The 23,410-nt window shown below is 54.0% G+C and overlaps 1 protein-coding gene and 1 long non-coding RNA gene across 6 annotated transcripts; one reads left to right on the forward strand and one right to left on the reverse strand.

Annotated features, from left to right (window-relative positions):
• Positions 1-3,682: 3,682 nt before the first annotated feature.
• On the reverse strand, positions 3,683-9,496 carry IRX2 (iroquois homeobox 2). 5 transcript variants are annotated; one of them, XM_012774116.2, is made up of 5 exons: positions 8,985-9,496; positions 7,232-7,637; positions 6,127-6,840; positions 5,302-5,375; positions 3,683-4,621 (listed from the first exon to the last, which is right to left on the reverse strand). In XM_012774116.2, the coding sequence occupies exons 1-4, from the start codon at positions 9,231-9,233 to the stop codon at positions 5,323-5,325; spliced, it is 1,422 nt and encodes a 473-aa protein (XP_012629570.1). In that variant the 5' UTR covers positions 9,234-9,496; the 3' UTR covers positions 3,683-4,621; positions 5,302-5,322. The 5 variants fall into 5 exon arrangements, with proteins under 5 accessions (XP_012629570.1, XP_075864036.1, XP_020145614.1 ...); XM_076007921.1 differs by having other exon boundaries at positions 3,683-4,888; positions 8,985-9,472; XM_020290025.2 differs by having other exon boundaries at positions 3,683-5,375; positions 8,985-9,472.
• LOC105876479 (uncharacterized) lies at positions 9,079-13,983 on the forward strand. Its single transcript, XR_012921661.1, has 5 exons — positions 9,079-9,212; positions 10,458-10,594; positions 11,088-11,158; positions 12,268-12,382; positions 12,765-13,983. It is a non-coding gene; the product is annotated as an uncharacterized LOC105876479 (long non-coding RNA).
• The last annotated feature ends 9,427 nt before the right edge of the window (positions 13,984-23,410 follow it).

Genomic DNA, 23,410 nt, shown 5'->3' on the forward strand with positions numbered 1-23,410 from the left:
AGAGGTGGCAGCTGAGACCACGTTCCTCTGTTTGCAGAGGGTGCAGGTGAAGGGATAGAGTGAAACATACAAGTGGGGCGGCTACACTCTGAAACTGGGGTGAGAAGTGGTTTCTCTTCTGCCCATCAGTGGCTGAGGTCCAAGTGCATATTGTCAAATACCAGCTTCATGGACTTCTGGCCCAGCAAGGGGGGGGGGTGGGCGGCTAGTGAGTACTTTCATTACAGCCAATAGAAAGTAATTTTCAGCAACTGGAAAATTATATTGTCATAGATTACTTCTCCTTATAATTAGCCTTTAAAATATCTGTGGGGATTTGTCACTTGCATAAAGGTTTGAAAATATATCAAAGGGACATGTCCCCCTTGCGATTTGTGGAAATTCAAATGATGTTAATCATAATATCCACATATCACAGACGGTTGTGTATTGTTCCCAAGATGGCCCCTTGGGTTAACACATTCTTAAAATATTTAAAATGCTGTTTTCGTTGAAAAGCAGTTTTAAAACACATATTTAATAGATCTATTTATATTTTCAAATTGTAGTTTAAATGAATGTTTTCCTTGTTATTTTCAATGCGCTAAAGAAAATTAGTGACAATTATCGTACACTGTGACTTAGAGAAAACTTTCTAATAATTCAGAGTGTTATTTAAATTTGAAAATGCTGGCCTCTGATAGCATCACAAATTGGTTTGGAATGATTTTTTGTTTTTCAAATTGATGTGTATTTAATTGGGTTCTAACAGTGGTAGTTTCGTTTATCTGTATCGTTAAAAAACAAAGAATCCACTTTACTTTTAGCCTCTTCAATAAATATTTAAATGTAATTGTAAATGATCTGAAAGAACCGCTGCGGAGGCTGGCTACTCGTCTCCGCGCGTTTTCGAGGTGGTTCGCACTTCCCGGAGCCTGCAGATACCTGATAAACCCAAGCGCTGAGAAGAGCCCCGCGGAGACGCCCTCGCCCCCGCCCCAGCTCCAGACGCCGCGGGGCGCACGGGCGGGAGGCGCACCCCGGGGCTCCAGGCTGCCGAGCGCCGGCCCCCAGCCCCCTGCCGCCCCCTCCGCTCCCGCCCCTCCCGCCTCGCCGCAGACAAAGGTGGATGAAGTTCTTTCCAAGTTTCAAAGGCAGTTGCTGGGCAGCTTTGCAGAAACAATAACTCTTTTATTGGGAACAAATGTTGACATTTGACGGGCGCGGGAGGCAGCGCCCGCGCCGGCCGCAGGGCAGGGCCCCCCCCTTCCCCACTCGTGCTCTCCGCAGCGCCCGGCCCCCGGGGCCCACCTGAGATTAAAGCGCGAATTCCGATAAATCAGCTCTAACGCCACCCCGGGCCGCGGAGGGCAGAGGGGCGGTCGCCGCGGACCACGCGGGCGCCCGCGGAGGAGCCCGGAGCGCCCGGGCCTGCTCGGCGCGAAGTCCCAGCGAGAGCCCCGTGCGCCGCCACCGCCGGCAGGTCCCGACCCCGCCGACAACTGCGAAGGAGGGTTCTGTCTTGGCCCTCCAGGAAAATTTGGATTAACAAAATTTTCCAACAAAAATGAAAGTCAGACCCCCATTAGCTGCCTCTCTCCCCAACTCTCCTCTAGCGGCCTGTCCCCTAACTCTCTCCCTCCCCTCCTTATTTCTCTCCCTCATTCATCTTCCCCGGTGACCTGCATGGAGAGGAGCTCATAAATCACTCTGCATTTCTTTAAAAAGATCCCTCTAAACACCTGCAGGTTTTAAGTTCTTAGCGTATATTTAAAAAAAAAAAAATCAAGTTCTCCAGAAAGAAATTCAGATCAGGAGACGGGTGGGTAAGTTATGGAAATCTTTGATAATTTGTTGGGCATATACACATCAAAGAAGCCCCTTTAGCCTGGGCTAATCTCCTGAGCGGCTTTGAGTTTTCACCAATTGAAATGTGCAGGTCGTCCCAGAGAACGGGGTCTGAGGGGCATATGTGCAGGGGAAGGGAACACAGATCCCCATGAGCAGGTAAAACAATCTTCCCTGTCCCAGAGGGAGGTAGCTTTCACCCAGCTTCAATGTCTGAACATATGCACAGAGATCAATTTGTGCTTGGGTTTCCACGGGCATGCTCCACTCCTCCCCGAGACATGTATAGCTGTAAATGCATCTTCATGAGTGTGCATGGTCTTCCAGTGTTTATTTTGTTAAATATTGTTAACTTTCAGACTTCTCACTGAAGTCTTCAAAATGCTCTCGTTAAGAATGTTACATATAACAGAGATATATTGCTGCCATGGGCATTTTATTCCCTGCTGATTTAGGAAATGTGGTTAATGTTAATAAAAGTAAAGTACTTAGGACCATGATATTGCAATATAAAATGCTTCCTGGAGGGGGGAAAATCATTATCTTTATGGAAATTCTACGAAGGTTTTATGTCTAAAAGCAAAGCAAGCAAACACACTGGAAGCTCACTCTCTCGCCTCTCCAGACCTTGAATTTCTTTGCTTCCAGACACACGGCCACGGAATGGCAAGGCTTCCCATGTGAACACTCTTCCCTCTCCCCAGCAGACAGCTCAGCTCCGGAACATTTCCATATGTATTACTAGAGGAGGCAGGGAAGAGAGAAAAATAGCTCTGCACCCCAGAGATTGACTTTATGCCTGACCTCCAAACGCTTAAGTATTTAAAAACCAACAAAATGCATGAGAAGTAATAGAAAACCAAAACCGAGGTCCGCAGACCACAATTGCTCCTCCCCGCCAGCGTGGTTCTGTGTCCAGTTAACAGTCCCCTGGCTTTGCCCCAAGTATCTAAGATTACTTTCAAATACCCCTTCTAACAAGACCCCAGCAAGAGGCCACTAATTTCTATGGCACAAAAAGCCACTGGAGAGAGATCCGTTTGTCAATATCAACTGGTCCAGCAATTTCCCATCCTCAGACACATCGGCCTATCGGAGCTGGCAGATGTTTAGACAAGATTTTATAAATTGTTCAATATCAGCCCATAATGAACCCCAACTGACCATTCCAAAGCAGCTAAAAGCATCCGAGACCTCCCCCACTGGGATCCAATAATGCTCTCATGCTGCAACATTATTAATCATGGAATAAAATAGATGAACCTCTTGAAAAATAAGTGTATGATTGATTAAAGGGCAATCTAAGAAGCTATTATTCTTGTTTTATAACCGTAAGTTATATTCACTCAATTTATCTTTGGAGAGGAAATAAATGATTGTTCATTTCTTTTCTGAAATTATATTATGCGGATATCCATATAATTTTGCTGAAAATTAAAGTGACAGGTTTGCTGCTTTTATGATACTAATCAAAGGGAATATGTTATGTGACTACAAATTTTAGACGTGTCCTGTAATTAGAAAGTGAGTTACACAATAAAGAGGCCATAGTCCCAGGTTGTTTAAACCTTTCTTTTCCCCCCAGGGTAAGGGTAACAGCCTCTGAAAGGAAACTAAATCCCTCCCCCCAGACTTCACCTTGCGCTTAATGCGAGTTATATGAAAAGGAGAGTTAAGAAATCATTCAATAAATGTGAATAATGCCAATTTGGATAATTCAGCTTTAAAAAAAACAATTATTTCAATCAGTACTTTATTGTGGGGAATGTTAGTCTCTATTATCAATATTATATTCTCCAGTTTAGCTTCCTGAGGAGGTTCAATATACCAGCATCGGAAATAAATATGGAATGCATAGGGGTGTCAGATCATTTTATTATATTTTTCTTAGTTTTAGAAATTTACACTAACAAGTAATTTGCATATTCAGAGCACAAAAAAAATCTTAATTTTCTTGCAATACATTTGTATATAAATAATCTAGAACCACATGTATCTCCCTACTGAGCCTTTCTCTTTCTCTGCCTTTCTTTTTAATAAGCATAAGAAAGGAGAGTTTATGTCACCCAGCTTTTCACTGAGAAGGGGAGGCCAGATCACCTGGAGGTCATCATCCCCTGGGGCTCCAAACCCAACTCTCCCTGCTAGGAATAATGAGCCCCAAACACCATATTATTGTAGACTAGTCTGTTTTTATTTACAATTTAAGATATAAATTAGTAAAGAATCCATGTTAAACAACCAACAAAGATTGTATAACCAGCAATGTTCAAATAAAAACCAGGCAGAATTTATTTACAAAAAGTTTAGATTCCATTGCAATACAACTTGCATAAATTACTAGAAGCTTTATATCATTATAAAAATAAATATCAAATTTGTTTCCACTTCTGAAGTACTCAAGTTCTTCAATCACATTTTTTTTTCCTACTGTGTACATCTTTTACAAATAAACTTTACAGTAAATCCTATCACACCTATAGAATATATATACCGTGGCAATGAAGTGATCAATTCAAGATATCCTGAGAAAAACAGATTGTTTCCAAGAGTCACACATACATTGGGAAAGCTATACTATGCCAACAAATTCACGTATGTCCAACAATAGTCTGTTCCACTCGCTAGAGTCTGTGGGCGGACAGTGCTGGGCGGGTCCTTCTCGTTTACAGCGGCACTAGATGTGGTCCGGATTAGAGATCTGGCGTTTGTGTCTGTGTGTTTATGAGCTCGGGAAGGGAGAATGGCCTGCTGACTTTTTTTTTTTTTTTTCCAAAGCAATTGTGACACCTACCTGTGGACCAAGGAAAAAACCATATCATCCCAAATCCTTCAGTTCCACACTGGCACCATCACATTAGGAAATGAGTTGATCAGAAATGGCTCCACCTCTCCCATCTTCAAGATCTGTGATTAGTGATTTTGTCTAGTTGTAAAGCAACATATTTTTTGAGAAACTGATGTGAGCCAGGAGAACTTCAGAGTCCTGTCTGGTCCATGTGGACATGCGGGTGGGCAGGGCTGATAAATTCTAGCACTCCTCTGTCTCTTCAGTCTTAGCCTGTAAACATCACCAGGAAGGTCTCTGAGCTTCGAGTTTCAGTGGCGCTAGCCCACCAAAGCACGCGCCTAGTATGTGTCTAGCATAGTAAAACTGGCTCCAAATTGCATTCGAATGCCCAGATTTTAATCATCTATTTTTTTCAAAGAGAAAAAGAACAGCAGTGTTGCGATATATATACTCCAGTTTAAGGAATGACTCTTCAAACAGAACTTGAGCCAGAAATAGGGAATCTACAAAACAGAACACACACTCTCCCCCTTTAAGAGAGAAAAGGTCAAAGGAGATTGAAATGCTCTATCTTCCAACCTCATGACAAGAAGCAAGGAAAACACATTAAGCGGGTGAGTGTACGGTGCGGTTGGTGCTGGGAGGCTCCCCGGGGTGTGGGAAGCACCAGGGTGCCCACTTACTTGCACGCTGCGCTGGCCCTTCTATAGGTAGGGCTGGACGCCCCCGCCAACCACGGTGCAGCCCTCACTGGCATCTGTCAGGGGAGGGGCAGTTAGTGAGAACCTGACCCCACAGCCCACCCCCTCGCAGAGCAGACATGCACCCACCGTCCCAGGCACCCATGCAAACAGCAGATGGTTCCGGAACTGACTGTTTCCAGCACTACTATCTTTGGAGATGCCTTTGGTTGTGTTCCCTAATTCTCACTTCCTCCCCCAGCCCCACAGACACCTCTAGCAGGTAGCCCGAATGCCGAGAACACCGGGAACCCAGAAACGCCAGGAGAAAGCAAACGGTTCTTATTTCCTGTTTTGAAGACAGAATGCCTCCCAGAGTAACTGGGAACGTTTTGCTTCCTTCCAGCCAAAGGCAGAGGAGGCTCCAGCTGAGACTGCTTAACCAGCTTGAGGCTTCGGAGCAGACCTGCGTGCGCACTCCCAGAGCAGGGACGCGGCTGTCACCTGCACTCTGTGGCCATTTGTGTCTGCTAGGACTGTTTTAAAAGCCACGATAATAACAGCAGCAAAACTAATAGTAAGTGAATAAAACGTAAATAATACCCGAGTGAGCCTGAGAAGCGCCCCGCCCTCCGGCCTTATTCTGAAGACCCGCCGCCCCTCTGTCCCTGTCGCTAATGCGGCTCACAGGAGGGCCGCTGGCCTTTCTCCCCCACTCCTCTAAACGGCTCTGGTTCCTGGCCCTTCCCGGTGTCCCGGGAGCTCTACCCGGCTAGGCCCACGGCCCGCTCTCCCTCCCCGGGGACCCTGCGGCCAAGGGCAGCCTACCTTTCTTGGGCTCGTAGCCGCCGCCCGGGGGCCGGTAGTGGGGCTCCAGCGGGTGCGCGCCCGCCTTGCCCGCGTCGCTGGCCGCCTTGGGCGCCGCGTGCAGCGCCTCGCTGGGGGCCGCGGCCGCCGAGTTGTACCGCAGGAGCCCCTGGCCCTGCAGCGCCGCGTTCAAGTTCCCGTAGTTTGTGTAGTTGCCATAGAAGGGCGACGTGTAGTAGAGGTGGCGGCCGAGCAGCGGCGAGGCGGGGTAGGGCGAGCCGCCGGGCGGGGCCCCGGACGAGGCGGGCGCTGCGGCCGCGGGCAGCCCCGGGGGCGCACAGCCCGGGCCCAAGCTCGGCTGCTTCAGGTCCGACGTGGCGATCTCGGCCAGCGACCACAGCTTGGGCTTGCTGGCGGGCGGCGGCGCGCCTGGCGACGTCCGGCTGCTCAGGGGCGTCTTGCCGCCGCTGCCCCCGCGGGGTGCGGGCTCCGGCGCGGGGCTCAGCAGCGGCGCCTCCACGCCGGTGAGCGGCGAGGAGGTCACGGGCTTGGCCGGCGCCAGGCCCCGCTCGCCCTCCTCCTCGTCGTCCTCGTCGTCCTCCAGGTCCTCATACTTGTCCTTGCACTCTGAGCCCGATTCGCACAGAGGGTCCCCGGTATGGCACGGTAGCTTCTCCCCGTCCGACTCGGCCGAGCAGGAGTGATCCGTGAGCGAGTCGACGTGCAGGCTGATCCCTGAGGGGAGTGGGCATGGTCGGTGGCAGTCGGGACAGTGCGGGCCCTAAAACACCCTCCGCCCTGCGTCCTGGGGCACTCACCCTCCCCACGCGATCCCTCGCCTCGCCCCAACTCCTGCCATGTCTGGGAGAGCCCGACTTTCCCGGGAAGTGCCTGAGGAATCAGTCGGCCGAAGCCCGCGGACCTAAGCGACAGCGGGCGGATGGGGATCCGGCTCCGACCTGGGATGTCGCGGGGCAGTGTCTCTCAGACCCGGGGTGTCTCAGGGCAGTGTCTCGGACCCGGGGTGTCGCGGGGCAGTGTCTAGGACCCTGGCTCTGCGCCCCGCCTGCCTGCGAGGGAAGCTCCCCAAGAGAGACCGCGCTGCAGCGGCGCGCTGCCCGCTCACCTTCGTCCTCCGCCGACGTCTCAGTGCCCTCCTGCGCCTTGTCGGGGCTCTCATCCTTGCTCCTCGCCGCGTCGCCCTCGTCCTCATCCTCATCCTCGCTTTTGTTCCTCGGGGCCCACGTCATCTTGTTCTCCTTCTTGAGGCGCCGGCGCGCGTTGGCGAACCAGGTGGACACCTGCGTGAGGGTCATCTTCGTGATGATGGCCAGCATGATCTTCTCGCCCTTGGTGGGGTAGGGGTTCTTGCGGTGCTCGTTGAGCCAGGCCTTGAGCGTGGCCGTGGCGTCCCGCGTGGCGTTCTTGCGGTACGCCGGGTCGTTGAGCTGGTACGGGTAGGCCGCGCTGCCGTACGGGTGGTAGCTGATGGCGCCCGTCATCCCGGTCGTGTGAGCGTCGTAGGGCGCGCCCTGGAACCAACAAGAGCCCCTGAGTCCGGTGCGCGGGGACCAGGCAGGCATCGACCCGGAGCCACCCCTCCGCCGCCCACCGCCGCCTTTCCCACTGCGGGTCTCCCACTCTCAAACCGCCCTTCCAGCAGCAAGAGAGAAGGAAAAAGGCAGTGTGATTGAGGGCCAGCTGTGGATCACAAAAAGTACTGCAGTTTTATTCTCGATTTTTTGAACTCCTTCACCTTCCTAAAATGACTTATCTTCCCCTAAATGTTCCAGAACGGCGCGCACAGATGCACACACACTTAGACGTGTGCGCACACAGGCCTACAGGTAGTTTCTTGATATCTAAATTTCTCTGGATGCTTCAAGTGCCACCGCCTCCCCCAACTCCCTCGTCCCCGCCCTTATATGGTTAAAAAAACACCCCAAAGCCCCACTCCGCTATTCACCGCTCTAAAGCTCTGCAAATCCAATTTGCAACTCAGAAGCCAGTCACCGTTTCGAATTCTTCAAATACGCGGTAATTAGCATTTTAATTCACCCTTTAACGTTTAAATTCGAGACTTTTGCAGCCCTCGCTTAGGCCACGGCTACTCGGTCGCAGCCCTGGAGTTCCGCCGAGGGCCGGCAGCGGCCACAATCCCCGCAATGGCCTCCATCGCCCGTGGCGTGATCCGCCGAGGCCCAGCCCGGGCCCAGCTGCGCACCGGAGGCGCGAGAGCCGGCCCCGGGTTGCGGGAGCAGGCGCTGCTCTCGGGGCGCTGAGGACTCGGCTGCTTAGCGAGTCTCGGTTTTTGAAAGCAAGGTCTGCGGGGCAGATTAAGGCCCGAGACCAGGGCGCCTCCGGCAGGATCAGGAGCCGCAGCCGGACGCGCCGTTCCCTACCCTCACTCGGTGACCCCGCTGCCCCAGTTCCCCGAAAGTGAACGCGAACTACCCAGCGGCCGCCCCAGACGCCCCAGTGGCGCCGTCCCTCCCACCCCTCGCCAAGGAGGGCGAGTCTTCGGCCGGATCCAGACCCCTCACCAGGCTGCGAAGCACGAACCAGGGACAACTCACGACAGACGCCAGCCCCAGCGGAGTCTCACTTCCCAGGCTCTGGGAGAAAATTATACCGAGAGCCAGTGGGGAGCGCCACGGGGTGCTGGGCCCTGCCCGGGCTCAGGGACTTCCCCTGCTGAACGCACCACCCTGGCCCCTTGTTCCGCCTGCGGCGCAGCAGACAGAGCCAGAGACTCCGGAGCCACCGCCTGCGCCACATTCCCCGCGGTCCCTGCTCACCGATCCCCACCCCACGCGGCCCGGGCCCGGACCAGGGTCCCCACGCCCCGGTGTTCCGCGTCCCGACCAGCGCACGGTTACCATGTAGGACGGGAAGCCGGCCGCGGCGGCGGCAGCGTCGGCCGAGTACTGCAGCGGGCTGCCAAAGCCGGTGGCCGCCTGTGCCGTGAAGGCCGCCGAGCCCGGGTACGGGCTGAACGCCGAGCCCGACGCTGATCGCGCCAGCTCCTCGCTGCGCGGCGCCGCCAGCGCCGACGCGCCGTACGCCGGGCACGAGTAGAGCGCCAGCGAGCCGGGCGCTTGGTACAGGTAGCCCTGCGGGTAGGACATGGTGGGCGCGGGGCCGGGGCCCGCGTCACGCCGAGCAGCGGGCTGGGCGCGCGGCGCCCTCCATCCACGCCCGGCCGGGGCGCGGCGCGGCGGCGGGCACCCGGGCCGAGGGCCGAGGCAGGCCGGCCCGGGCACTAGCCTGGGCGGCCCGCGGGCCGGGGCAACGGCGGGGCGGCGGTGGCGGCGGCGGCAGCGCGGAGCCGGTGGGCGCAGCCGCGCGCCAGGCCGGCGGTCGGGGTTTGGGGGAGTCTAGAGTCGGGAGTGAGGAGTTGAGGAAGGAGCGCTCGAGTTTCCGAGGGACATTGGAACGCGGAGCTGTCCGTCACGCGCTCATCTGCATATTCGGGTGCCCGCCCCTCCCCTGCTCCGCCCGCTCCAGCCGCCCGGCGGCGGCCGGGGGAGGGGCGGGCAGCGGCGAGGGGAGGAGAGGGGAGGGCGGAGGAGAGGGAGGCGGGCGCGAGGGAGGGACGCGAAGGCTTTTGTGGCGCAGCCGCCTCTCTCGCAGCTCCGGCCCCAGCCCGCGGCCCTGCAGCCTAGCCAGGCCGAGCTGCGTGCCCTGGCGCGCACCCCTCCCACTCGTGCTTAACCCAGCCAGGTCCCCCTGCCCGGCTCCAGCAGGCTCCCTCACCTCGTCCCTGCCACCTTCTTCGTTCCTCCTCCCTTTCCTCCTCCCCCACTGCCCCGCCCCCAGCTCGGCTCGCTCGGACTAGCAGAGGCCGCCTGCAGACGGGCCAGGCCGGGTCCACTTGGGGACGCACAGCCCGTGTCTCTTCTCCGCCTCAAGGAGACAGGCCGGCCTAGATGACTGACCGCTGGACTCCAGTGTCCAGTCCTGAGTCGCGGGGAAACGGGGAGGAAGCAGGATGGTGGCACCCACGCACGGCCTGGGTCCTCCTGGGGCGGTGTGCTGGGCTCCCACTCCCACCTTCCTCGACCTGCTCTGCCTCGGGGCCGGAGGCTCCCCGCGCCCTCGCACCTGGTCGCCTGCCCCTTGCACCCCGCTTGGCCGAGCATGGACCCGGATCGGGGCGCCTTGGTTGGGAACTGCCAGGAGGGCCCTGAGGTGAGCAACGGAGACCCGGATCCCTTAATGACAGGACTTTTCTGGTTGGGAACGTCGTGGCACACGCGCCGTGTTTCACTCCTCAGATGCCACCCCCCCTAGGGAGTTTTATTTTATTTTGTTTTAATAAGTTGACTCTTCTTTCGGATTTGTGTTGCCAGGACACCTGGGAGATGACTGTCACCTGAGAAACCTCCTTTGGCAGACGGGGAAGCCTCTCTGCCACCTCGGGAAGAGAGAGGAGAGGGCGGCCGGCTGGTGGCACTGGCACAGTGCTCACCACAGGTAGCTCGCTCAGGTAACGCGCGGCTCAGGAGGTGCCTCACCAGGCTCAGGGGCGAGGTGGTTGGCCACGGTCCCTGGGACTCCAGCCCCGCATGCTCCTCCACCCCTCCCCCACCTGGGGACAGCGGAAGAAAAGAGGATGTCTGGCTAACTCTGCCTGAAGGGTCACCTATGGGGGGCGCTCGGGAGGTTCAGAAGTCCTCAGGTGTGTACTGGCCTGAGTGGGGGCACCCACCCAACAGGTGCCTCTTCCTCGGAAGCCGTCTCCAGTAGGTGCAGGGGAGGTGGGAGGGCGCCGGGGGGCTGGGCGCTGGGCCGCAGCTCAGGCCTGCAGCTCACACCTCCACCCGGGTGCACGCTGCGGCCCGCGGGCGGCCTGTGCGTCCAGGACGTGTGCGTCTGCGGCCTCTCCGCCGGGCGGGAAGAGCGGGCCAGGCCGCCAGCCGTGTCCCGGCAGCAGCAGGAGACACACGCAGGCCAGCCAGGCTGCGTTTGTCTTTCTCCAGGTGAGAGGGAACCAGTTGCTAAGTGCAGCGTTGTGCTCAACGACTCCTTGGCCCCAGGCTTGTTGCTCCTGGTAAGTGCCCCCAGGCCCAGTAGCCTATCCATCCCAGATCCCAGGCACACCACACCCCGCCTCCACCGTGTGCCCTGCCCTGCCTGTCATCTCAGTGCAGCCCCTGCCCAGGACCACCACACCCTTGCACACAAGCACGCCACTTCCCACACACTCGGGGGCACTTCGGGGACCAAGCAGGGGCATTTCAGGTGCGACCCCATGTGGGAAATCCTAATTCAGTTCAGGGCAGATATTTTAAATCGATTATTATAGAGTTGAAAGCAAGAGAGGTGGAGAGAGAAAGAGAAAAAGAGATACCTCGGTAGCCTCCTGGGGCGAGCCACTGTCAATGTCTATAACGCTTTTGGTTTTCCTGGGAGGAACTCCTCCAGAAAGACGCATCGAGGAGATGCCCATATGTTTGGGTGACAAACACAAACAGCGACGGATCAGATTGCAGCCCTTTAGGCTCCACTTCCCATCAGATTAGTTTAAGTGAGAAAAAAAAAAGGGAAGGGGGTCTAACACCCGGGGAAGACTGGCCTGGAGTATTTCCATTTCTAAAGACCCTTCCTGCTGTGGGGTCATTAGCATTTGGGGCTTTTCTCCCCCCTCCTCCTCCTCCCGCCTGACCTCTGGCAGGGGCGGAAGAGAAAACACGGAGTTATTACAGAAACATCCCCAGTTCAGAGCAGGACCGTATGCTCCAGATACAGTCGATTCTGACACCAATTAAATGTGTAACCAGACAAGTGCACTGGGAGGCTGTCCGTCCTCCAGGACGGCCGGCCCTTCCCCTCTCCTGAGCCCAGCGCCGCCCGCGAGTTTGAAGACGGCCTCTTCCCTTCCTGTGTGTACACCTTCCCCCCAGCAATTATACTCCTCCACTAAAATCTAAATTTTCCATACTGCTGCTGCCTGGTGCTAATAAAAACCGTCTACCTTGCACTATTACACAGTCGAGTCCCACTACATGCCGTTTTTATTGGTAGTGACTGTAGCAAATTAAAATGCCTACGCAGAGACATTAAAACTTGCGCTTTTCATTGTTATTGGAATATATAAACTCGGCTTTGCTGTAAAGCTCCCTGATTTTTTTTTAAAAAAATCACTTTTCGTTTTCTTAGGTTAAAGTTGACTTGGTCTTCCTAAAAAAAAAAAAAAAAAATCAGGAAAAACACCCCAGCAAGTGTGAAGGCTCAGCGTGGTGTTCCTTGCCAGGCTGCCTGAAGGGTGGCCCCGGTGAGCTTGGAGCCCACTGGATGCAGGTCCACGGGGAGCGGGTGGAGGCGTCCCCGGCCCCTAGGCGGCTCCCCCGGGGAGCAGAGGCCTGGCTGTTTCGCTCAAGGGCAGAAGGGTGCTCTGGCACATGGAGTCGCCTGGCTGTGGTCGGGCACTTTGCTGCTGCTGCTGCTGCTTTTCGGTTGTCATCTGAGCTGGGATAACAGCGCAGGCAAGCAGGGGACCAGGAGCTGCTGCCAAAGCACAGCCACTTGGTGCCATTGCCCAGGCAGTGTGTGGCTTCAGGCTGACAGTGGATCCTCCCTCCGTTCCCCAGGGGTGTGTGTGTGTGAGAGGGGGGGGAGAGTTAACGTCGTCATATTTTTGTTTCTTGTGCTTACAGCGGCCTAAGCATTTAGAACCAGTGGGTGTGGACGCACCTCTCAGAGAACCGGGTTCTCCTGCGAGGCCAAGCGCAGAGAAGGGCCAGGGACGCAGGCTGGGGTTCCAGGGTCGTCCGAGGATCACGGCCGGCCGGGTAGGCCCAGCGCTGGCCAGAGTCGGTCGAGTCCTGGGGGGTCTCAGTCCGGGCTGGCAGGGGAGGCAGCGGGCGGAGCCGTGCGCGCGGGCGGCGAGGGGGCGCTGTGGGCCAGCCTGCGGCCTCCGTCCGCATCCGCATCGCGGTGGCCCAGGCGCCAGGGCCTCTTCCCACGTTGTTTTAATTCAGGGAAAAAGGAAACAGCACCAGGGCATTTCAATAAAACCTAGGCGGCTCATGAGCATTTCCCATTCTGTGTCATTTCTCTGGCCTCCGGTGGACTTTGTAAGAGTTTGGTGGAAAGATAGCCCCAATTTGGGGGGTGTGATTTTTTTTTTTTGGCAATTGAGATTAAATATACACATTTTACACGGGTTCCCTTTGGCGAAGTAATATTGCAAGTGTAAGCGTCCATGTGTCAAATCATAGTCCTATTGTATCCACAACCACGACCCCTCCTGTGCCAGGGCTCCCCCGGACAGGGAGGGCAACGTGGGAGGAAGATGAGAAGTCCAGGCGTGCAATTTCCTTCTTTTCTTCTTCTTCTTTTTTTTTTTTTTGAAAAGAAATGAGCCTTTGTACACTGTACAAAATTTAGGTCAAAGTGAAAGGTGAATCTCTTTCGAACTTCGTTCACAGCTCCCAGCAGTCTGGGAGCGCGTTTGGCTGGGTTTCAGATGCAACGGTATTTCTAGGTTCTCAAACCGGCATCTGGTGCGGAAACGTTTGCTCGGAAAACACGCACCGACGAGACGCCCAGGGAGGCGGAGGGTCCTGCGCTCGGGTCCTGGGGCGGGCGGGGTCTGCTCGAGGTTTTCAAAGGGCTGCGAGGCCTGGCAGCCCCGCCCGGGCAGCGCCAGCGGGAGGCCGCACTGCGGGGGACTCGAGGCGCAGCCACTGGGGGCTGGGAGGGTCGCCCTAGCCCTCGGGGTGCTCCTGCGCCTGGACCCACCACCCCACGCGCTCTTTCTCTTTCTTTGTTTTTGTGTTCTAGGGAGCGCGTGTTCTCTTAACCAGCTCTTCCTCACCCGGCTGTCCTGTCTTTAGCTCCAGATTACTGCCGGGTGTCGTCACTGCAAACTTGTCCCTCCCGGTTTCCTTTAGTGGCAACAAAATTCGCCATCCTCTGACAGATGCCCCGCCTCCAACGAGCTTCCTGAAGTTTCTCTCTGGCGCGGGGTCCGGGAAACCCTAATTTCTCCCTTTCTCAGCAGCTCGTTGCCTCCCGAGGTTCTTCTTCCCCTTTCCCTGCCTTCCCGTGTCCTTCGCCCCCGGGCTCTTTTCCTCCTCTGCGCGCCATCCCCACCCCCGCTCCGCGACAAGCACCCCCCCACCCCGCCTTCCCGCACAGGTGTGGGTGCAGCCCCGGCCTGGGGTGCCCCCGCTGTGCTGGGCAGCTCGGGGCTGCAACGCTGGGCTTGGTGCAACCTGCCCGCGCCCCCCCACCCCCCCTAAGTCCCAGGCCAAGGCTCCCGCCAGGAAGGAGCATGCGGGGAGGGGGATAGGAACACGCGGGGGAGCCCAGGAATGCCGGAGAGGGAGGGAAGGGGACAGTCCTTGGGAATGGACCTGCCTCAGTGCCTTTAAGGGCTCCAGTTCAAGGAGACTCGCTTCAGGATCAGCGACCTGACCACCGGAGTTCTTCACCGGGCGACAGTTTGGAGAGGAAGTGCTTGACTCTCGCCAGCCGTGTCGCCTTCGCACACGCGCCCTAGCGGGCCCGCATCCCGCACTGAGACACGCGCGCACACGCGCTCCCCGGACAGCCGCTCGTCTCAGAAGCTGTCTTAGGCAAGTGGAGTTGTCAGGTTTTTGTTTTGTTTTTTAAAGTGCTTCTGCGAGGAGGCAGTCTTTGAAAGTACTTGGCTCCCCTCCCCCGTCCCTCCTGCGGCGGCTGGTCGCTTTGCATTCCTCCTTCTAGACGCCAGAGCGCACCTCCGCGCTGGCCTCGCCGCCTGCGCCCGGCTGCGCCCAGGAGGCTGCGGAGCGACCGCAGGGGTCGACTCCAGCCCGGCCTGAGCAGGTAGGACTCCTTCCTGCTTGCAAGAAGACACTGCAGGAGCAGTTGTTAGAAGTCCCTCCAGTCCTTCTAACAACTACTTTCTGCAAACAAGCGAGGCCCTAAAGAGCATTGGTCTAGGCCGTGTTTAATATCCCTTTGCCACCTCTGTATCTGGTTGTGTTCCCCACACATCTCACCCTGACCGTTGGCTTGGGGGCAAGTGGTCACCCCCACACTCACTTCCTCTCCCCAAGCTCCCTCCCACTCGTACACACCTGGGGGCTTATAGGCAGGGGCATTGGAGGTTTTCGGTTTTCTTTTAAAACATGCCAGAAAATGAAGAACGGAAAAATGGATAAATTTGATTGCATTGAGTGCAAACACTTTTGTTGACGATGGATGACAAATTGCCAGCATGCGGGGGTGGGGGGGTGGGGGGGTAGATGCTTGCCACATGTAGATGACATACTGCTATGCGGAATCCTCTGGGGAATTCTGAGGATGGGTGAAAACAGGGCGCCCAGTGCCAAAATGGGCAGGGGCGTGGGCGGACCCTGCACACAGAGGACACAGAAGCGCCCCCAGCTTCTCTGGCGATGGGCAGCCTAAGCCGGATGAGATGATGCCCGTGGGACCCGCTGGGTGGCCCCAAACAAGGCCTCGCGTGTGCAGACAGCGGGCTCTCCCTCACCGCTGTGCCGGTTTACACTGCTGCGAAGAGATTTGGGAGACATTCGGCAACATCTGAAAGAGCAGGAGGCGCACGCAGGCCGCCTGCCACCCGGGGCCACAGGCAGGCGTCCTCTGCCTGCTGTTCCCCAACCCAAGTGCAAGACTGGAAACCTCCTAGGCAGTCACCCCAGGCCTGGGTGAAGAACTAGTGGAATATTTCACAGAGCAGAATGGGGGGGGGGGAGTGAATGAAGTCATTCTACTTGCAATAGCATGAATAGAAGTGTGAAGTTGGGGAGGGGGGGTACGAACAGAAAGAATATGCTGATGGTGGAATTTAAAAAAACGAACAGCAATATTTTGTGTTGTTCACAGGCATGGGGGCTGCAGCAACATGGGGACAGGAGCTTCCACTCTGTCTCAGGCCTGAATATCTTCGGTGGTGGTTAGACTTACTAGTAATATCTCATTTCTGAAAAACGTATCTGAATTAAATGTAGCAAAATGTCCACAGTTACTGGCTTGGAGTGACGGTTACAGGGGATTGTCATGCTCTGCACTTTCCCCTGGTGTGAAGCACTGTGTGGTTTGACAATTAAGCTGAAAAGTAAGTGCCAGCCTTTAAGAAAAAGCATCAAAAAACCCAAAGTATAATGTGCTAATTTGGGGCTATTTATTACAAAAGTAGCTTTCTTAAAAATTTTCATTCTTTTTTTTTTTTTTTTTGAGACAGAGTCTCACTTTGTTGCCCGGGCTAGAGTGCCTGCCATGGCGTCAGCCTAGCTCACAGCAACCTCAAACTCCTGGGCTCAAGCGATCCTCCTGCCTCAGCCTCCTGAGTAGCTGGGACTACAGGCATGTGCCACCATGCCCGGCTAATTTTTTCTATATATTTTTAGTTGGCCAGTTAATTTCTTTCTATTTTTAGTAGAGACGGGGTCTCACTCTTGCTCAGGCTGGTCTCAAACTCCTGACCTTGAGTGATCCTCTTGCCTTGGCCTCCCAGAGTGCTAGCCCGGCCAAAATTTTTATTCTTAATCTCTCTTTTCCTGTCTCTATTCCCCCACCCTTAAAAAAAAAAAAAAGGATGTCTTGGGTGTGCAGTTTAATCCTCTACGTGGATTGCCACTTTGTGCTTCCCCATAAGCATGGCGGGGACAGGTGGCGGGCATCCTGGCAGGTGCTGCTGCAGACCTGGGCCTCCCATCCTGTCTCCCCAAGTGCAGGGCCAGCTCTCCTTTGCTCAGGGCCGTGCACACTGGGCTCGGGGGTCACTGGAGGTGCAGGATAGGGCTGGGTGTGTGCACTAGGCTGCCTGCTGGTCACCCACATGCCTCTGTGGGGGCCGCATGCTTCCACGTGCCATTCCAGGTCACCTCTGCACCAGTGAGAACATAAACAGCAGAGACAGGGACTGCAGGAAGACAGAGAGACAGGGAGAGCCAGGGAAGAGCAGAGTGCAGCCTGGACAAGAAAGGAGGGGAGAGGAGAGACATGGGGAAAAAGCAAAGGGAAGCCCTGAGGAGGCAGGGGGAGGCAGAGATGGGGACAAAGTAGGGAAGGGCCTCCTTGCTCAGTGGGATTCCAGGCTCCTGGCAGGCCCTCGCCCTTTCCTCGACTCCTCTCACTCACAGAGTAGAGCTCAGGGCCTTTCTGGCCCTTAAGATCCTTCCAGAAACATCTAGGACTGTGCTGTTCTCTTCACTGCAGCCTGAGGGAGGCAGGTGTTTGCAAACACCAGTCTGGGTAAAGCCTTGCGCAGTGGGAAAGGCCTTACGGCCTGCCTTGGTCAGAGGTTACAATGGTCTCCATCATTCATTCTATCTTCAACCTGCTTGAACCGGGTAGGGTGGAGGAACTACTTCCTGGGAACCAACACATCTCCAAAGGCTCCCCTTTGTTAAGGTGGCCGAAAGCCTCCAGGGCTGCCCCAGCTGCACCCCGCAGCTTGCCCCGGGGCTCCCCTTCCGCCGCAGCCCTCCCTGTCAGGGCCCCGGCAGGTTGCTTCCCCCTGGAAGGTCCTCATTTACTTCTCCCCTGGGAGGTCAGCAAAGACGGGCAGCCTCCTTGAGGCTCTGGTCAGCAGCTGCTAGAGCTGCTCTTTCCTGGCGTCATTGTTCCCTGACCTCAGTGCCAGCCAGCTCCACGTGTGGCACGTCGTGGGCTCTAGACGGACACCGGCTGAGTGAACATGTGCATGGACGGATGACGCTCTTGGTTCCTCACCTTTACTTCTACAGGGCACAGGGGGTGATGGGTGATGCAGGAGGGAACAGAGTGGGGGACACTTGCTTACGTTCCCTGCTCCCTGACCCCTGGAGGCATCTCCGAGCCCGCACCTAGTCCCACCAGATCCTGCCGCTCCTCTGCAGCCCAGGCTCTGGGTGCAAAACAAGATCAGTTTTGGACATTAAATTTTAGGGCCCGATAGATAATGTAGATTTAAAATAACATTTAGTTTTTAAAATAAATTGCTGAGTTATCAATCAGCCCAAAACCTTGTGCCCTTTGAGGAGAGTGAGCACGCATTTCTATTTCCATTCCAGATGACCTTCATGGTTCCCAGCACGTAGCAGGTGCTTGATAGTTGAATGAATAAATGAACGTATATTGATATTTTTTGGGGAAAAACTTTAATAGAAGCAAACTGAACTTTGACAATATTTTGAGTAAAAAAACTTAGAGTGGGAAAGAGTTATATATATCCTATATAAAAAGTAAATTTCCTGGCAAGTTTTTAATAGACAAAGACAAGTTTATTCTAAAATATATATGGAAAAGCATGGTCCTTAAAACAGTTAAAACAATTTTGAAACAGAAGAGTCAAGTGGGAGAAACCAGCCTTCCCAACTCCAGATGTTATCTGGCCCCAGGGCTCAAGACTGAGTGGAGTCGCTGCAGGGATAGACTCAGATCAAAGGAACTGAACAAAGATCCCAGAGATGGAGCCACACAAATATGCCCCATTTATTTTATTTTTGACAAAGGTGCAAAGGCAATTCAAGGAGAAAGTCTTCAGGATCTAGGGCTGGGCAGAGTTTTAGATCAGAAGTCAAAAGCAAAATCCATAATAGCCAAACTTTGATTAATTGGACTTCATCCAAATTTAAAACTTTTGCTTATGAAAGACCCTGCTAAGAAAACAAAAAGATGCATTAAAGACTAAGAGAAAATATTTGCAAACCGCGAATCTGGCAAAGGACTAGTATCTAGAATATACAAAGAACACTCAAAACTCAATAGTAAATCTAAAACCCCCCAAAAATGAAAGCATCTATTTAATAATTAGAATTTGAGGAAAACACATGAAAAGACATTTCACCAAAGAGAATATACAGATGGTTAAAAAAAAAAAAAGAGCACATAAAATGATGTTCGACATCTTTAAAAATCAAGGAGATGCAAATTAAAATCACAATGGGATATACGTATCTAAGAGAGTGGCTGAAATTAAAAAATTAGTGACAGCACCACATGCTGGTGAGAATGCAGAGAAACAGGTCACTTACACATTGTTGGCGGGAACATGGAACCCTAAATTCATTCTGGAAAACATTTTGGCGGCGTCTTGCAACACTAAAGATGCAGCTACCATACAGTCCTGCGTTCCGGGGCATTGGTCCCAGGGACACAGAAACTCATGTTCAAACAAAAACCTACGCACCGATGGTCACGGCAGCTTGACTGAGGACAGACAAAAGCGGGAGTCAGCCCGGATGCCCTGCAAAGGGCAATAGCCGAGCAAACTCTGCCGCATGCACACCAGGGAGGGCTGCTCCACGACAAGAAACGAGCTTCCCAGAAACCCGACGTCCTGGAGGGCTCTGCAGACAACACGCTGAAGAGAGACGGCTGGTCTCAGAGGCTACGCGCGGTGTGATGCTATTACAGAACTTTCCTGAAATTACAGAATTTTAGAAGCGGAGACCAGGTCAGGGGACTGCCGGAGCCTCAGGAGGGGGCAGGAGAGTCGGGGGTGACAGGAGGCAAGTGGGTGTGTTTATCAGAGGACCACAGGAGGGACCCCTGAGGGCTGGAAATGGTCAGAGTCTTGATTGTGGGGTGGGTGCACAGACCTGCTCGTGTGACACACACGCACACACATGCACGCGCACACACGGAGGAGCGCCTGGGAAAACCTGAACTCAGACTTTCCTTGTGTGACAAGTTCCACGCTTCTCGGAGACATTGGCTGCATCCATGGCAGGGTCCTGCTGCGGTCTTGCAGTGCGGTTTTCCAAAATGCTGCCCTTGGGGGACTCGGGTGAAGGGGACATGAGATTTCTGACCGCTGCACGTGCACCTAAAATGACGGCAATGAACATTGCAATTGACAAAAAGAACAAAAATCACAAATAACTTAGAATGTTCATCAGAAAAGGAGGTTTTAAGAAGATGGATATTGGGAGAGGCCCAGGGTAGAGTCAGAAGCGGGGTAACCTGGTGGTCAGACGTGGCGCGCATTGCAGAGCGGGAAGAGTTACCAGTCTGGAGGAGAGAGCTGGGCCCGGATGGCGGGCGGGAGGCCCAGGGCAGGACCCACCTGGGAAGGGAAGCTGTCCCTCCCGCCTCAGGAGGGCTGGGGTGGGTGGGGCCCGGGGACCCGGGGGAGGCCTCGGTTCCCTCAAATTCTACGGACAACGGGAGTCGTGGGCAGGCGTTAAGCAGAGAGCGAAATGACTTGATTTGCTTTTTCAAAGCAGATTTATCGAGACATAATTTATACACCAGAAAACCTATTCATTTTCGATGAGCACTTCAATGACGTTCAGTGTATTTCCAGAGCGGGGCGACCATCACCACAGTCTCATCTGAGAACATTTCCGTCTCCGCAGAGTGAAACCCTGTGCCCTTCCGCAGGCCTCTGTGTCCGCCTTCTCCCACCAAGGCGCTGCCCTGAGTGGAATGTTTCCGGAAGCTTCTAGCAGCTTCACCCACGGCAGCCAGGGGTGGAAGCTGCCCGGTGTCCATCAGCTGCTGGATGAAATAGCGAACTGTGGCCGATTAACACAGCGGACACCCTGCTCCACCAGAAAGGAGGGTCTCATTCTTGGAAACATTTAAAGGTTCAGTGACTTTGTGGGAGACTGGACCCTGGGCAGGCAGAGACTGGGCCTCTCCTCCCTCCCGCTCTGAGTGAGGAGGTGGGAGGAGGGAGGGAAAAAGGAGGGAGGGAGGGAGGAGGGAGGGTCTAGAGAGGGAGGAGGGAGGAGGAAGGGAGGGAGGAGGGAGGGTCTAGAGAGGGAGGAGGGAGGAGGAAGGGAGGGAGGAGGGAGGGTCTAGAGAGGGAGGGTGGAGGTCTAGAGAGGGAGGGTCTAGAGAGGGAGGGGGGAGGTCTAGAGAGGGAGGAGGGAGGTCTAGAGAGGGAGGAGGGAGGGAGGAGGGAGGGAGGACTCTGAAAAAGTAACTACTTCAGTGTTGAGAAAACTCTTCATATGTATCCATAAAAATTACATACGTACACAGAAATTTTTCTAAGTAATATACACATTTAGAAAAATATTAACATGGATAAGTAGTTCTAAAAGACATAATGAAAATTATAATTTCCTGCTTCACCACCTGCAGCCTGACATCCTTCTTTGAGGCAGCATTTGCAGGTATTTTGACTTTTTTATTTAGCACTCACTCATATTTCGCAGTAATAATCTTATAATTTCCTTTATTGACCTGATTTATTTCTGGCATTAATTGTTGGCTTCCCAGTTTGGAAGAGGAGGGTGGAGGGGACTGGCCTGGCCCCTGGGACCCAGAGCCCCAGCTCCTGCCCTGTCGTCTCTCATAGCCCCTGTGGTTCCCAGGGCCCCTGGTCGCTGTGGCTCTGACCCGTGGCCCGGCCACACTCGTGGACTCAGTGGTGGGTGTGTCTCTGCAGCCTCTCTGCACCAGGAATGGGCCCTGCGCTTCTGCTCTCTCAAACCACCGAGTTTCCCTGAAAATAAGACCTACCTATACAATAAGCCCCAGCAGGATTTCTAAGCATTTGTGCAATAGAAGCCCTACCTCCAAAATAAGCCCTAGTGATGCGTGTGGCCACACAGCGCATCTGCACAACCCATGCATGTCGTCATGGAGTGGTAAAGAAGACGAGCAGCCCTTCTCACTTGCCCTGTGAGAGCTCTATGGCTGGACATGAGAGATTGGGGCCAATGGTTCTAAAGGAAATAGAGTGGCAAGAAATTCAGGATGGAATTCAGGGTTTGGAGAGTTAGGATGATGTTCCAGAAGAAGACGACTTAACTATATTTGAATAAATGTAGATTATTGTTTCATACTTAAAAAAAAAACACATCCCCTGAAAATAAGCCCTAGGGTGTCTTCTTGAGAAAAAAATAAATGTAAGACCCTGTCTTATTTTTGGGGAAACACGGTATGCTGACGACAATGAGAATCAGGCTGGTTTTCCTGCTGGTCTGACTGCCTGTTTCTGTGCGTTTGCTGTGATGGGAAGCCACAGCCTGTCGGGCTCGGGCACCCACGGCGCCTCTCGCAGGCTGTGCCAGCATGTGCCCTGCTCCCAGCGATCCTGGACTCTGCTGCACACCTGGGGGTCACCCAGCTGCTCGCACGCTGTCCTGCAGCCTCCTGCGGACGGCAGCAGCTCACCTTCTAGGGCCCTCCAGGATTCCGAAGCTGCAAAGACCAGACATTCTTTGTCATGGCTAGAACTTTCTACGTCTCTTTCTGTGACTGATCCTCAAGAGCTGTGAAAACCCCAGAGAAACCCGGGTCTGCCTAGCAGAGAAGAGAAGAAACAATTCCAGGTACAAGCACGAAAATGTGGCAGGATTTTTGTTTTAAACACACGCTTATTTTGTACAGAAAGATTTGTAAAGCAACACACAGAATCTCCAATACCTTTTTTATGAGTAATGAAATCTGTAGCATGAAAGGGGAAATATTCACATTTTATCAATTCTGTACATTTCAACGATTTTGCAGGGAGCATGTATTTGGTAGCTTTCAAGCATTTGCACACAACATCGTCGAACTGGGTGAATACTGTAACAGAATGAGAAGAAGAGCGATTTGACAGACAAGGGCTGTCCAGAAACGAGCCATTGTGAATGTCACGAGAATGGTTGGTGGGACATCCGTGTACCCTGGCAGCCCAGGCGCGTGGACTGGGATCCACTTGCCTGAGCCTTCACTGTACCTGTCAGCGGGGCGCTAGACGCCGCCCAGTGAGGAAGTGCACGGTGCGGCCACCACATTCAAAGTGACCGAGTCAGTAGAGCAACAAACCTGCGTCCAGTTTTCATTAAGCTTGAACATTCCTCCTTGGACACTCTCCAGATGATTCAGAAGGGTTTCAGGGGCGATGCAACGAGTGCAGTGCAAATAAAAGTGCGGCTGGAACGCTTCGGAGATGGTTGAGGATCTGTCGAAAGTGCCCCACGTTCTGGAAGCCTGTGACTCGCAGAGCACCTGAGGGCGTTGAACGTGCGGGGTCAGGTTACGAGACGCTGGGAGAACTGAGTCAGTCCCAAGGTGCCTGCCTTGGAGGGGACCAAGGCGTCACTGTCCTACGTACAGTGTTTCTTGTATCTTCTTCAATAACTGTCTCTATTTTTCCTATTACAGGGCTGGGCACTCCCCAGACTGAGCTTGCACATGTGTTGTCTTTTGAAATCTCTGACTTTTCCAGAGTGTTATATGACTCTCTGAGAAAAATATTCAGAACTATCTGTTATATGTAGATGTCTAAATTAAGACAGATCATCATTCATGTCTGAGGTAAGCACACACTTAGACTTCCAATTCACATCTAACATTAAAATGTTTTTTTTTTGTTTTTTTTGTTTGTTTGTTTTTTTTTTTTTTTTTTTTTGAGACA

Source organism: Microcebus murinus, chromosome 11 (assembly GCF_040939455.1).
Source record: "Microcebus murinus isolate Inina chromosome 11, M.murinus_Inina_mat1.0, whole genome shotgun sequence".
NCBI classification, from domain to species: Eukaryota; Metazoa; Chordata; class Mammalia; order Primates; family Cheirogaleidae; genus Microcebus; species Microcebus murinus.